At 46.4% G+C, this 16080-nt stretch overlaps 1 protein-coding gene across 5 annotated transcripts in view; it reads right to left on the bottom strand.

Moving 5' to 3' along the window:
• Positions 1 to 16080, bottom strand: part of CEP170B (centrosomal protein 170B) — an 80874-nt gene that overhangs the window by 31178 nt on the left and 33616 nt on the right. For all 5 annotated transcript variants that reach the window (XM_082216525.1, XM_082216529.1, XM_082216528.1 and 2 more), the window contains exons 7-8: positions 1421 to 1537; positions 404 to 880 (exon numbers count right to left, since the gene is read on the bottom strand). In XM_082216525.1, coding sequence (XP_082072651.1) covers positions 404 to 880; positions 1421 to 1537 — 594 coding nt within the window. The remainder of the gene's footprint in view (positions 1 to 403; positions 881 to 1420; positions 1538 to 16080) is intronic.

The raw sequence follows: 16080 nt of genomic DNA, 5'->3' as shown, positions 1-16080 counted from the left end.
AGGACACTACAAATCCCATGAACCCTGGCGGGATGATGCTCCCAAGCATGCTCACTAGCATAAGCAGACCTGCAAGATTTCTTGTGCACCCAAAAGCAAGACCACCCAGCTCCAAGAAACTCCTCCCTCGCTTTGGGAAGAGTAAGTATACTTGGAAGGATGGGAGAAATGGAACAGAAAGATGGCTGGTAGAAGGACAAACCCCATGACGAACAAGGGCCTAATGAAGAGAATGAAACTCAAGTTCACAATGTAGCAGGGATTTCCAAACTGTGCAAGTTCACATTCCAAATGTCTGCAATTTCAAATGTGCCCCACCCCTTCAAAGAAGAATAAGGAAGGCATCTATAGCCAACGAATGCCCTGGACCACAGCTAGCAACTCTAGCAACACTGGCATTTACCTTTCAGAGTCCTGACGTGAACTGGGAGGTCGCTTTTCGTACTGTACACATCCTCTCCCGGGGACGGCCTCCTCATGAGACTCGGGTCGTTCTGCACCAGCCAGTCGGCCACTTTGCTTTCTGCCGAGATCATTTCTGCGTGGCCCCCTTCTTTGCCGAGGTTCCTTCTCTGCCTGAGCGAAAATTTGGTGACGTGATCTTTTATCTTTATTTTACCCGGGGTGCAGTCGTCAAACTCTATGGTGAAAGAGGCGTGGCTCTGCACGACGGGCAGCGCCACCGCGTCAACGTCTTTGGTGGGGATTTCGTGGACTTGGGCCTCTGGAGTTTTCACCGGCTGTTGGAATTCTTTCGTCGGGATTTCAAAGTAACTAGGCTCCCTTCGGAAGGCATAGACAGAGTCGCCTTGAGGATCGCTGTAGCCGGTGATGTTCCCATTGATTTCCTCTCCGTGCTGACCTATGTCTTTTGTTCTCTCTGCGGGGTAAAGGGGGAAGTATTATTTATTCTTCTAATTTGAAATCAAAGCTTTTTATTTTTATTTTATTTAATACTTGCCTTCCACTTTTCCAACAACAAACGCAGAGCAGAAAGCAGCTCACAACAATCACAACAGAAGCATAAAAAAACCCAACAGCAAACATCACAATATCAAAATCAAAGTCTACGTAGAAGTTTTGAAAGTTTCTACGAGTTTGAATCCGTTTTAGTCTATTCTATTGCAGTTTTAACTTTCTGTAGATTTTAAAATATGGTTGCAAATCTTTTAGTGATCATTTTATTTCTTTATCTTTTTCGTAAACTGCCTTGAAGTGTCGTCGTCCCCCACAATCAAACGGTATATAAATTGTTTGAAATAAATAAAATGAACCAAACACAGTAGCATACAGCACCATACAACACCAGCAAATTACTCAAAATGAATTAATGCAATTCAATAAAATCACAGTTATATAAAGTTCCTATTCACACTATTCACCCTTAACTGTTGAAAAGAGAAGCAGCAGGTATATTTACCTGGATACGGCTCTTCTTGCCTTCTGTCATCTGCTGACTCCAACTTATTGTTTTCATCATCTTCCCCCCACCATGATGGCTGGCCATAAAGGGGTGTGCGGTAAGTAGTTGTCGTCTCTGGAGGTAGACAACACACACACACACAAAAGGCAGCATTAGTTTGCTGGCAGCTATTGCTATCAAGTTCAAGATGGTGGCAAAGGGACACCTACTCCAAAAGACACCTTTTAGAAAACTAAGGGCAACAATATTTAATGAAAAGTGTTCCATAAACCAACTGCTCACCGCTTAGGCTTATGAAGTAGTCAAACTGGCTTTTAAATGGTGCTACTTGACGAAATGCAAACCTTGGTTATTTGGAATACCTGGCAAGCTAAATCATGGTTCACTTGAAGACACGTATGTAACTTGATTTTTATTTTTTATTAAAAAAAAAACATTGCAAGGCATATACTGAAAACACAGCATAGCACACAGTCAGAAATCTAAAACGTGGACTATTATTTACCGTATTTTTCGCTCTATAGGACGCACTTTTTCCCCTCCAAAAATGAAGGGGAAATCTGGGTGCGTCCTATGGGGCGAATGCAGGCTTTCGCTGAAGCCTGGGGAGCGAGAGGGGTCGGTGCGCACCGACCCCTCTCCCTCTCCAGGCTTCAGGAAGCTCTCCGCAAGCCTTGCTAGCCCGGCAGGATGTCCCGCGGGCTCGCAAGGCTTGCGGGCAGCAGCCTGCACCCAAAAGCTGGGGACAGCGGGGAGGCGCAGCGCCGCCACCCCACTATTCCCCGACCTGAACTGGAGGCTGGGGGTGGGAGAAGCAAGCCTGCTTCCCCCCCCCCGCCAGCCCCACAAGCTCAGGGGATAGGGGGATGGCGAAGCGCTGCCATCCCGCTATTCCCCGACCTGATCGGGAGGCTGGGGGGGGAGAAGCAAGCCTGCTTCCCCCCCCCGCCAGCCCCACAAGCTCGGGGGATAGGGGGATGGCGAAGCGCCGCCATCCCGCTATTCCCCGACCTGATCTGGAGGCTGGGGGGGGGGGAGAAGCAAGCCTGCTTCCCCCCCCGCCAGCCCCACAAGCTCGGGGGATAGGGGGATGGTGAAGCGCTGCCATCCCGCTATTCCCCGACCTGATCTGGAGGCTGGCGGGGGGAGAAGCAAGCCTGCTTCTCCCCCCGCCAGCCCCACAAGCTTGGGGGATAGGGGGATGGTGAAGCGCCGCCATCCCGCTATTCCCCGAACTGATCTGGAGGCTGGCGGGGGGAGAAGCAAGCCTGCTTCTCCCCCCCCCAGCCCCAGAAGCTCGGGGGATAGGGGGATGGCGAAGCGCTGCCATCCCGCTATTCCCCGACCTGATCTGGAGGCTGGCGGGGGGAGAAGCACGCCTGCTTCTCCCCCCGCCAGCCCCACAAGCTTGCGGGATAGCGTGCCAAGCTGTCCCTGAAGGAAGAGGGAGACGGAGCACTCCGTCTCCCTCTTCTAGCTTGGGATGGTTGCGCAAAGCCTCTGCAGGGCAGCGCACAGAGGCTTGGGAGGCTGTCCCTGAAGGCAGAAGAGGGAGACGAAGTGCTCCGTCTCCCTCTTCTAGCTTGGGGATGGCTGCGCAAACCTGGGGGGAAATCAAATTTTTTCCCTTGATTTCCCCCCCAAAAAAATAGGTGCGTCCTATGGGCCGGTGCGTCCTATAGGGCGAAAAATACGGTAACCTAGACCAACCAAAAAAGTCTCGATTGCCTGCAGAAGTTCTTTATTATTATTATTCGTTAAAACAGTAGCGGTGAGTTTTAAATGAGTCTCTGCGTCTCTGTACTTCAGCTAGTTGTATTTTGTTTGGTCAATTTCTCTGTCAGTGTCAATTGCCAAACTTTGTTAAGCCAGTTCAATAATGACGCCCCTTCCGAGTCTTTCTAAAACTGGGCTGTTGACAAGTCCTGATGCTAACAATGTATTACCAATAAGAAATTTGAACGAGACAGATATATACAGTGGTATCTTGGGTTAAGAACTTAATTCGTTCCGGAGGTCCGTTCTTAACCTGAAACTGATCTTAACCTGAGGTACCACTTTAGCTAATGGGGCCTCCCGCTGCCACCGCACGATTTCTGTTCTCATCCTGAAGTAAAGTTCTTAACCCAAGGTACTATTTCTGTGTTAACGGAGTCTGTAACCTGAAGTGTCTGTAACCTGAGGTACCACTGTAGTTTTAAACCCGCAGGAGGCTTACAAGTATTATTTTACCCATCCACAGACTTCTTACAGCACAGACAGAGCAATCCTAAGTGGGGTCAGGAGAGGAATGGCATGGTAGATCTAGCATCACATCCAAAATCCTGCCAGTTCACACCAGCCAGGGAGATAGTGGCTTAAACTCAGTACCATGCATGCAAATGGGCACATGGGCACTTAAATAAACAGCTTCAGCTACTTGAGAGCCATTTCCCATGCAGAAATAAGCAAGGGGAACAGGAAATACAGGTTCCTTGGGCTTCCAGTCATCATAACACACCCCACTAAAAATACACACAAGCACTTATTGTCATATTGGGAGAGCCGTGCAGAATCACCTCCGCATCCCAACAAGCAAAAAGGTACTCTTGCAACTGCTTCCTTTGTGTAGCAAATTCAGGCTGCACAAAGACATTCGCTCTGGGTGACTGGCCTCCCTAGTAACCCACCAATACCTGAACTTTATCTTCAGAAGACCGAGGTTGGTTTGTGGGGACCAGCACAAGTGGTTTAAAAGGGGGGTGAAATCTTCAGCACAGGGGTTCTGCTTCAGCCTGACGTGCTCAGTGACTGATTTACGTATAAGCTAAGCAAGCTATAGCTTAGAGCCCCACTCTCTTGGGGGCCGCCCAAAAAAATTAAAGGGGGGAAAAACTGCATGTACATTTCCAAAATATAAGATAAAAAAACAAATAAAATAAAACCTACATACAGTTAGAGCTTAATAATTATTTCACTATTAATATACTTCTTAATTGTATTTCACTATTAATACACTTCTAAATTGTATTTCAGTTCAACAATTACTTTGATAAAATACCTATTTTGTTATGTGCAAATGTCTTTAGATACCTATTAGGTCCATAAATTACCATACAGCATATATTCAACACTAAAAACATTGACAATTTCTTGTTGACAAAAGACAGCTGGACATATAAAGGGCCCCGTTACCTCCAGTAGCTTAAGGTCTCATCAAACCTAAATCCAGCCCTGGACATGCTGTGTACCCTTTTACAATTATAATTCACACCCCAAGAGTCGAGGATAAAGCAAGCAAGAACTTGAAACGCATAATTACTGCTCTCTTTCTGGATGCCTCCCCTGAAATCTCTTTCCATGATGTGTACCGACTTGCCCATCCTTCTTCCATCATTATTAATAAAAGAAACGCTTTTTGTCGCACTTTTATCTCACAGAAGACTGCTGCACTCTGCTGTTTTGCCATAAATCAGGGATGGGGAAGCTCTGGCCCCCCAGATGTGATCAAGGACGATGGGACTTGCAGTCCGACCACATCTGCTGGGCTCCAGGGCTCCCCATCCTGGTCTTAAACCACTGCTTTGAGGTAGGTCATCATTATACCCATTTCACAGATAGGGAGAGGGCCATTATGCTCATATTCTGCTGGTGGGCTTCCCAGAAGCAGGTGGTTGGCCACCATGAGAAACCCATACTGAACTAGATAAATCTTTTGGTCCAATCCAACAGGGCTCTTCTTATGGAGACCAGGGGGCAGGGGCCGGAAGGGTCAGGTTAGAAATTACTCTACACTGGGGACAGGCAATATGGTGCCTCCAGATCAGGGGTAGGCCGGATGCGACCCAATCGCCTTCTCAATCCTGCCCACGGCGAGTCCGGGAATCAGCGTGTTTCTACACGAGTAGAATGTATCCTTTTATTTAAAATGAATCTCTGGGTTATTTGCGGGGCCTGCCTGGTGTTTTGACATGAGTAGAATGTGTGCTTTTATTTAAAATGCATCTCTGGGTTATTTGTGGGGCATAGGAATTCGTTCATATCCTTTTTCAAAATATAGTCCGCCCCCCCCCCACATGGTCTGAGGGACAGTGTACCGGCCCACGGCGGAAAAGGGTTGCTGACCCCTGCTCCAGATGTTTGTGCGGAGGAGGAGGAGGAGTTTGGATTTGATATCTTGCTTTATCACTACCCTAAGGAGTCTCAAAGTGGCTAACAACCTCCTTTCCCTTCCTCCCTCACAACAAACACTCTGTGAGGTGAGTGAGGCTGAGAGACTTCAGAGAAGTGTGACTGGCCCAAGGTCACCCAGCCGCTGCATGTGGAGGAGCAGGGAATCGAACCCGGTTCACCAGATTACGAGTCCACTGCTCTTAACCACTACACCACACTGGCTCTCACTTGTGGACTCCCAACTCCCATCATCCCTGACTACTGACCATGTTAGCTGGAGCTGTTTTTATATTGTGATCCTCGGGTGAACGGTGTTATAGAAATTTTAATAATAACAACAGTTTGTGCTTTTATGTTGTAAACCACCCTGTGATCCTCAAATGAAGGGTGGTATACAAACTGAATGACTGAATGGGCCCACGGGCTAGAGGTTCTCCACTGCTGTGATAAGACCATCAAGTCCAGATTCTAAAACAACCGAACTGCACCACTGCAATAGGGTTTCCGGGAAGTTTCCTATCCCAAGCACTGATCTCACCTGGACCTGCGGAGGCTGAAGCCATGCCCTGGAGCCAAAGGTTACAGCCTAAACCCCCTAACCCACAGCACAGAAGAAGCCTACGTAAAGAGTCAACCGGCAGTGCCTGAAGCTTCAGTGAAAAGTAACTAAACAGCTCTGTCGTCCTAATTGTATTAGAGCCAGTGTCTCCAAGCCTGGCTCATTAAGCACCCATCCACCGCCCCAACCCTCTGCCACAACTTTTTATGCCAGCCTGTTCAGATGGCTCCAATTCATTCAGGCACTTTTCTTGGCTCATCAATCCAGCCAGACAGCCCAGGGAGAGCGAAGTGGGGAACAGCATCCCTTTAAATGACAGGATCGAGGTCACTAGTCTAGATAAATATTGAACTGTTGGGTGGTGGCAGCGATACTACAAACACTACCGACATTTGGGGGCGGGGAGGGAGTGAGAGTGGGATTAACAAGATAAAAATGGGCAAGGAAAAAAGAAGAAAAGAAAAGACCAACAGAGCACCGCCAATCAAAATTATCAAGTTCCAGTAGATTGTATTTAACCCAGCAAAGCATTATGGGAGTTCCAGAATAAGGTGTCATCCATCATGTATATACTAATAACGAACTTAATTCTCCAGGAGCCAATTATTAGGTAGCCAAAGAAGGGACAAGAGGATGATGGGGGAGAATCTCAACATTTGCAGAAATACAACAAGAAAAGTTGGGTGGTAGAATCAAGGCTTGAGAGGGGAGAATCCACAAGACTGTGTATGTGTTCAGTGGAAAACTCATGGCAGAGGGAGAGATGGAATATACTGGGGGGGAGGCATGACTAGCTCACACCCTGAATAGGAGCACTCCATGCTGCAAAATTTGGCTGCGGGTCCCATTTGCCATCACTCACAGCTCAAGACACTCAAGGACTTCCTCTCCCCATAAGAACCAACCTGGACCCTGCGATCCTCCTCCATGGCCCTTCTTTGCATGTTTCTCCCACGAGAGGTCTGGAGGGCAGCAATATGAGAACGGGCCTTTTCTGCGGTGGCTCCTTGTTTCTGGAAAACTCTCCCCGGGGAGGCTTGCCTGGCACCTTCACTACATATCTTTAGGAGCCAGGCAACAAGGTTGCTCTACAACCAGGCCTTTGGCAGAGCAAACAATTGGTTTTGTATTGTTGTTCTTATTAGAACAGGAAGTTTTGTATGGGGAAGTTATTGTATCGGGAAGTTTTTAATGTTTGACGTTTTATTATGTTTTTATATGTGCTGGAAGCAGCCCCAAGTGGCTGGGGAAACCTAGCCAGATGGGCAGGGAATTAACAACAACAACAACAGCATACCACTGAGCCATCCCGATTTAAACAGGGCATCCCAGAAATTCAGAAACCATCCTGGCTTCTGAGTGGATCATAGAATGTCCCATTTTTTGGGGTCCAGCGCTATGGCGCAAGTCAGCTTGCTCCTGTGAGAGCTTGGGACCAACCCCCCCCCCGAGTGCCCCAATTTGGATCACCTGGATGTTGGAGGGTACCTTATATATGCATTCTGTGTTTTCACTTTTTAAATTTATTCTGTAAACCACCCTGTGAATTTCAAATGAAGGATGGTGTATACATTTAATAAATAATAACAATAATCACTGAAGTTAAAGCAGCTTTCTCCCACGAATGAACAGTGCTGCCTCACCTGAGCCACGGACGGTTTCTTCCTGGCACTGCCAGCACTGACTGGCAGCATCTCTTGAACCCACCTCCCTCGAGTCACAAGGGGTTGGGGGGCAAAGTCCTTCCCAATCCTGGTACTCCTGAATTTCCGGGATGCCCTGTTCGGTTTTTTGGATTGAACTCTTTTGTTCAAGCTCATGGGAGAAAGAATTTGAGGGCCAGTGGGAGTACTGGGGAAAACAGTGCTAACAAATCCATGGTACGAGCTGATTGCAGGAGGGTGACAGCAGGGTTACTGCACAAAGGCAGCAAACTGTGGTTTTGGGGATCTGAGTGGGTGATGGCAACCAGAGGGCGCATCACACACTTGAAAGGGCACGACGTGTTGGATGCGCTTTACATCTATGGCATGCAAGTTCTGCGGAGTTTGGAATTCCCCAGCAGATGTGGCAGAAAGTGGTAAAGAAAGAGAGAGGTGGGGAGGGGGAGCCATTAGCCATAACTGGAACGGGAGGCCAGGAGCCATGTTAGATCAACCCAGCAGTGCGTTAGGAGAAGCAGCGCGGCACCCAACCCCCTCTCTGTCCCACTAAAAAGTCAATAAAAATAAAATGAGCGATTGCAAAGAGGGCACTGCACCAGCTCTCTCCAGACAATGAACTTGAGTGCTGATCTAAAAATACCGTCTGGGCAGATCAGAGGAAGGAGAGCCAGGCATTGGAATAAGGGCAGTTGTCCCAAGAGACGGCTTTTAATTGATGGTTCCTGCAGCTTTGATCATGGCAGCGGCTCACTCTATTTTCTTTGAAACCAAAATATTTCTGCACGTTTCCCCCCCCCCCACAAAAGTAGCACACAAACACACATACATACGAGTGCCTGGACTGCCAATGGAAGTTTTTAAGTGACCCCTCTCCCCCCCCCCCCGCACACACCCCAAAGAAAGGAAAAGCATCCTTCAGAGAGACAAAGAAAAAGTGGTGGATTGTAACAAAGGCATCTCTCTCAAAATGAAAATCTATACCACTGCAGTCTAGCCTTTTCCCCATTCATTATTAACAGCTTCCATCTCCAGCAGACACAGATAACGAATGGACTGGCAGTGAGGGAAAAAAATAGCAGAAAAGCAGGGTGGGGAATCTGATTCAATCTTTGATGGTTGACACAGGTCTTCAACGAGGGGGTCGGGAGCTAAAGGTGGGTCATGGGGTCACAACATCAAGCGGATGTTGTCATGTTGGACTCCACTGAAGGCCAACTGGACCAAAGGAGCATTACACATGGTGTCCTGGCCAGGGCACGTTCCTCTGATGAGACACTCATTCAGTTTCCATGTGTACTGCAAGTGCTTGTGAAACATGGACCACTTATAAACACCATCTCCAACTCCTCAAAAGATTCCATCAACAGTGTCTCCAAAAATTTTTGCACATCACTTGGAAAGACAGACAAACTAATGTCAGTGTACTGGAAGAAGCAAAGATCACCAGTGTCGAAGCAATGATTCAACATCAACTTCGTTGGGCTGGTCATGTTGTGCAGATGCCTGATTCTCGTCTTCCAAAGAAACTACTCTATTCCGAACTTCAAAATGGAAAGCGTAATGCCAGTGGTCAACAAAAGAGCTTTAAAGACTCTCTCAAGGCAAATCTAAAAAAAATGTAGTATAAACACCGACAACTGGGAAACACTGGCCTGTGAGTGCTCCAGTTGGAGAACAGCCTTTACCAAAGCTGTCATGGACTTTGAAGACGCTTGAACTCAGGACAAAAGGGAGAAACATGCTAAGAGGAAGGCACACTTGGCAAACCCTCACCATGATCAACACCACCCAGAAACCTATGTCCTCACTGTGGAAGGACGTGTGGATCCAGAATTAGCCCCCACAGTCACTTATGGACTTACTGTGGAAACCATGTTCATGGAAGACAATCTTATTTGGCTACGAGTCATCAACAAAGAAGAAGTATCATAGAATCGTAGAGTTGGAAGAGGCCCTTGTGTTCGTCCAATCCAGGCATAGGCAAACTCGGCCCTCCAGATGTGTTGGGACTACAACTCTCATCATCCCTGACCACTGGTCCTGTTAGCTAGGGATGATGGGAGCTGTAGTCCCAAAACATCTGGAGGGCTGAGTTTGCCTATGCCTGATCTATTCCAACCCCTTTGCAATGCAGGAATATACAGCTGTCCCTTACGGGGATCAAACTTGCAACCGTGACATGATCAGCACCACGCTCTAACCAACTGAGCTATCCAGCTTAAAGAGCAGGGCTTTTCAGCAGGTATGTATTTCTGGCCAACCACTGCCCCCATTTTCCTATCACTATGCCTAGAGTGAGAAAGCTCTGAATGGAGAAGGGATCACTTTCTGGCCTATTTCTATGGCTTTCTAGACTTCTCCTGGAGTGAGCAGAAGCTGTGGTGGGGAAGTCCGGTTGCCTGGCAGTTTCCATCATGGCAGTTGCTGCGGAGTTCAGAACATGGTGAGGGGGGAAAGTAGGTGCTCAAGCCTTCCCCCTCTCCACCTGTCCCTCAAGAATTAGAGGGGCAGTTAATCTTTTACAGCTCAGGGGACGTCCAGTCACCTCCTCCAAGAGCCCAGTCACACACAGAGATATGCTCATTCACATATTTTTAGACACACATCACTCTCGCTGGTAGGAGAGGAACTGCAACTTGAATTTCAGGGATTAAACCAGAGATCTGTCCTACTGCCACAATGTACCTGCCACACATCCTTTGCGTTCAGGCGAAACAGGTTTTGCAGGGTTTTTTAAACAATACCAAAGCCTTCTTAGCAGAAGGAAGAACAGGAGATAGATAGATAGATAGATAGATAGATAGATAGATAGATGATAGATGATAGATAGAGATAGATGATAGATAGATAGAGATAGATAAATGATAGATACAGAGAGAGAGAGAGAGAGAGAGAGAGAGAGAGAGAGAGAGAGAGATGATAGATAGATAGATAGATAGATAGATGATAGATAGATAGAGATAGATGATAGATTGATGATAGATAGATAGATAGATAGACAGACAGACAGACAGACAGATAGATGATAGATATAGATGATAGATAGAGATAGATAAATGATAGATGATAGATAGATAGATAGATAGATAGATAGATGATAGATAGATAGATAGATAGATAGATGATAGATAGATAGAGATAGAGATGATATAGATGATAGATAGATGATAGATAGATGATAGATAGATGATAGATAGAGATAACACAATAAGAGCACATCTCTTTGAAAACCACATTCATTTCTCAAAAAAAAGTAGGGGGGAGATAATTGTTAATGCTAAGCAAATTTAGCACCTAAGTGAGTGAGCCCCATGGAACAGAGTGAGGCTATTTCACAGTAGATATACTTAGGGCCGCACCGCGGTTTAAAACAGTATTTCAGGGCTGACCAAGAGAACTAAATCACTTCATACCTGCAAAGTATCCACAACACTGACTGCCAAAGTCCTGTGCTATTCCACAAATCACTTCCAAAAGACGCAAATTTGCAGCCAGCTGCCATGCATAAAGGAAAACAAATGGTAAAACCTACCTGGGGCTCAGGAGAGAAGGAAGATGACTTCAGAGCTGCAGGATGAGCTCAGGGGCAAATGATGTGCTATACTCCTTCCTAATCTAATCAGGGGGATCAGCTAATTCCTAAATCGCAAGAGGACAGAGCTCTCTTTTCCAATCTGTTTTTATGAAATGAAAACAAAATATTGCAAAGCACAGGCAACTGGCGATTGGCAATTGAAAGAGACTTGGGTCTCAATAAAAGTTCTCAGGGCTGTGGAATGACGCTTGCTGAAGCTGGCTTCTGCAATGTATTGAGAAAAGGTAGCAAAAGAATCATCATCTCATACAAACTTTCACTGTGTTGCTTTTTTCAACATTTTACAAAAACGTATTGCAGGCAATGAGAGGGAATGAAAGAGGCTTTACTTGTTTGGATTCCTAGCGTGGTTCTCCTGGGCTCTCAACTTCCAACAGAAGGAAAACAAACAAATGAAATTTGCTCACCTCGGAGCTTGCTTCAATTTGCTAGAAGCAAATTACTAAATACCTATAGGCTTAACCCAGCAGTTTTCCCTCCAAAGCTTCTTTTCCACCATGACTGAGTAAGCCCACTTTTCTGCTAAAGGTATTATGTTCTTTATTCCATTAATGATTTAAACCCACTTCCAATCCTCAAACTCAGGGAGGGGGACAACTAAAAGGGTCTACGAGAGCCAGATTGGTGGTGTAATGCAAAACCACACACCTGTTGCACGAGACTTTCATTAACGGATCAATGCGTTGAGAAGAGTGCAATACAGCCCTCGTGGGATCGTTGTACTCCTTCAGAATAATGAAGAAGGGATAACGTAGAAGCATAGAATCAGAGTTGGAAGGGATCACGAGGATCGTTTAGACCAACCCCCTGAAATGCAGGAATCTTTTGCCCAACATGAGATTCAAACCCACAACCCTGAGATTAAGAGTCTCACAATAACACAATGGAATTCATAGCAGTGGCAATTAACTGAACATTTATTCAAAACCCCATTAAAACTAATCGGTTTAATAATCAACCCAACAAAAATGATCAACTATTTATTGTTTAAATTTGTATGTTTCATCCAAATACCTTAGGGTGGTTCACAGCTTGGAACATAATCAAATGCATCCCCCACATAAAGCCCTGTACAGTTCAGGACCACAGCAACTGAAGAAACCCCTTTGCAGGAGGTCTTTCTCCAGGTGAGCATCAGAAGTGAGGCAGGTGCCTTCTCAGTGGTGGCCCCACAATTATGGAATGCTCTCTCTAGGGGAGGCTCACCTTGGGACTACTCTGTTAGCTTTTCTGGCACTGAAGACCTTTTTCATATTTCCCCAGACTACTAAATCTGTATATTATTATTATTCCTTCCTTCCTTCCTTCCTTCCCCTCACCTTTCCTCAAAAAGAGATTCCCTGCCTGTGGAAAGCAAGCAATTTTAGACTAGCGGATTCCAGAACATAGAATGTGCCTGAGCCTGATATCTAAATTTGTGAGTGACCTGGGACAAGTAAGTGCTCAAGCCCTGGAGCCCTGTTCCGCCTCAGAAGTGAATGGGGGGTGTAACATCAGATGTTGTAATTGGCAGATATTATGAAGCCTCTGCATTGGTGAGGCATGGCAGAAATAACAGGGGTCTCACCTTTACCTTTGCCCTAAGAATCCAGGGAACTGCAGTTTGTTAAAGGCGCTGAGAATTGACAGGCAACCCCTATTCCCCACACAGAGCTACAATTCCCAGAGTCGTTTAACAATCAAGGAACTCTGGGAATTGTAGCTCTGTGACGCAAATAGGCAACTCTCTGCACTCTTTGCAGAGCTCCAGTGATGCTTTGAGGGGAGCCATGAGTGTTAAATTGACGCAATAGTGCTCTGCAGCAGGGGCAATCAGTATCAGGTATGGTTGGACTACAACTCCCATCAGCCTCAGCCAGCAGTTGATGATGGGCGTTGTAGTCTAACAACATCTGGAAGCCCCACATTGGTTACCCCTGCTCTGCAGCCTTAACAAACTGCGGTTCCCCAAGGTACTTCACATCACTTTTACAACACACACTTCCAGATCTGGATTTTGATACAGCTACGGCCTCAGGCCAGTATATCTGAAGGAGTGTCTCCACCCCCACCATTCTACCCGGACACTGAGGTCCAGCGCCAAGGGCCTTCTGGTGGTTCCCTCACTGCAAGAAACGAAGTTACAGGGAACCAGGCAGAGGGCCTTCTCGGTAGTGGCGCCCGCCCTGTGGAACGCCCTCCCGTCAGATGTCAAAGAGATAAACAACCACAGTACCAGACTTTTAGAAGACATCTGAAGGCAGCCTTGTTTAGGGAAGCTTTTAATGTCTGATGCATTACTGTACAGTGGTGCCCCGCAAGACGAATGCCTCGCAAGACGGAAAACCCGCTAGACGAAAGGGCTTTCCATTTTTCAATGCGCTTCGCAGGACGAATTTCCCTATGGGCTTGCTTCGCAAGATGAAAATGTCTTGCGAGTCTTGAGATTTTTTTTCGCTCCCCGCCCCTTTTTCTAAGCCGCTAAGCCTTTAATAGCCTTTTAGCAGCTAAGCCGCTAAGCCTTTAATAGCCACTAAACCGCTAATAGCGCTAATCGGGTTGCTTCGCAAGACGAAAAAACCGCTAGACAAAGATACTCGCAGAACGGATTAATTTCATCTTGCGAGGCACCACTGTATTTTAATATTTTTTGGAAGCCGCCCAGAGTGGCTGGGGAGGCCCAGTCAGATGGGCGGGGTATAAATAATTATTATTATTATTATTATTATTATTATTATTATTATTACTACTACTACTACTACTACTACTACTTGCCCAGGCAGGTGGTATGGACAGACATCTGCCCATACACCAAAAATGCATGGCAGGCAAGGCAGGACCACGTCTATTGGCCATGGCTCCAAACACCTAGCACCCAACTGGCCACACCCCAGGCACCCACAGCTGTACACACTTAGATCCTCTTCGTAGTAATGTTAAACATAGAACCATAGAATTGTAGGGCTGGAAGGGACTCATCTCGTCCAACCCCCTGCAATGCAGGGATCTCAACACACAGCCCCCCATCCAATCTGAAACCATACCGGACCCTGTTTAGCTTTGCAAATGTGCAGGCAACAGACGGGCACTGCCAACAAGCTCAAAAGCAGCAGGATGGCCTGCAGACCTGTAAAGTTGGGTTCCAACAGAACTCTGAGCATGCCTAAACATCCCACCAATTTTCAACAGAACTACTGCAAATGTTAGTTTGCAAGGTGCATAGTCAACATGGCAGCCTTCCAGATGGTACTGGTCTGAAACTCCCATCACCCCCAGCTACAACAGCCAATGGTCAGGGATGATGGCAGCTGCAGTCCAGAATCTGGATGATGGCACATTGGCTGCCCCAGATGTAGGCGAACTTGTGTAATCTCCAGCAGCCGACAAGATAAGACGGGCAAGGGATGCGAATTAATTACTCTGGGGATTGACACGGGAGGGTGGTTGTGCTTTACAACGGCACAGCAAGGATCTGGCTCGCATGACAGCTGTTGCCACCGGAAAGTTTCCTTCGGGGCTGAGAAGACAGTCGCTTCCTTTCACCTTTGTCTGCTGTCGCAGCTCATCACGGGAAGCGGCTCCTGCTGAACGCAAACTCCTGGCTCGCTCCGAGCAATGCAAAACGGAGCTTGTCATGTCTGCCGGAGACGTCACAGGTAAAACTGACAGCCACCAGCCACACAGGGGTTGCTCACCCTTATATTTTGCCCCTCTCTTTCCACGATTTAAAGCTCAATGTCCAAGCATTTATATTTATATTTGTATTTGCCCCGAACTTTCCCCACAGAAACCAGATCTTTTAAGCTGAATCCAAGCAAACATCAGTTCGGGTTTTCCTCGGACTGACGATCGAGCTTTAAAAAGAGCTGGGGGGGGGGTTGGCAGGGAAAACTCAAGGCAAAAAAGGGCTCTTGGACCTGGAGCTTCAAATCATAGACTGTGCCTGGAACGAACGGAGGAAAGGTAAATGGAGACAAGCCCCGAAAGGGAGGAGGTGTGCCTTTTGAACACAACACATGAATGAAAAAGAGGTAGTTGCATGCCTGCAAACTCTCAGCTCAAAGAGAACCAACAGAGAAAGCATGGCTTTAATACCTGATCCCAGCTTAGAGAGGATTTTTGCAAGGACAAATACGCCTGCATGGAAGATTAAGGTCACGAGAAACTGCCGTCACTGAGACTAGCCTCCATAAGTCCAGCAAAGGATCCCTTTCCCTTCCCTTTGCAACTGAGAGGGGCTTTAAGGGCGAACTGAAAGGAGACTCCTGGGACCAGGGAGAAGAGTTGGTGAAAGAAGACTGGAAGAAATTTAAAGACTATTTACAGAAATATTGTAAAATTAATGAATGTTAGAAGGATGTTGGAAAGAAACTAAGGGGTTTCCAGCTGTAATGCTTTAGGAGATACGAAAAAAAAGGTTTACAAATGGGTAAAAGCTTAATGGTAAGGATTTGCTGAACTAACAAATTGAAGTGGAATACAAAGAAGGGAGGTATGAGGAGGTCTGGGGAAATAAGCGTAAGGAAGATATGTTATGGAAAACTATTTGTTTTTTAATTGTTTTTATGTTGTATTTTGTATTTTGTTTTTTTTTAATTTTTCATTTTCATTGTTATATTTTAAAAACCTTAATAAATTTTTTTGGGGGGAAATAGAACTGAAAGGAGACTCCTGTCAGTCTTAATCATAACAACAATTGCATTATTTG

The sequence above is a fragment of the Podarcis vaucheri genome, assembly GCF_965113315.1.
Source record: "Podarcis vaucheri genome assembly, chromosome: 1".
Classification (NCBI taxonomy): domain Eukaryota; kingdom Metazoa; phylum Chordata; class Lepidosauria; order Squamata; family Lacertidae; genus Podarcis; species Podarcis vaucheri.
The sequence above is the reverse complement of the archived record's forward strand: the minus strand, read 5'-3'. Positions and strand labels throughout refer to the sequence as shown.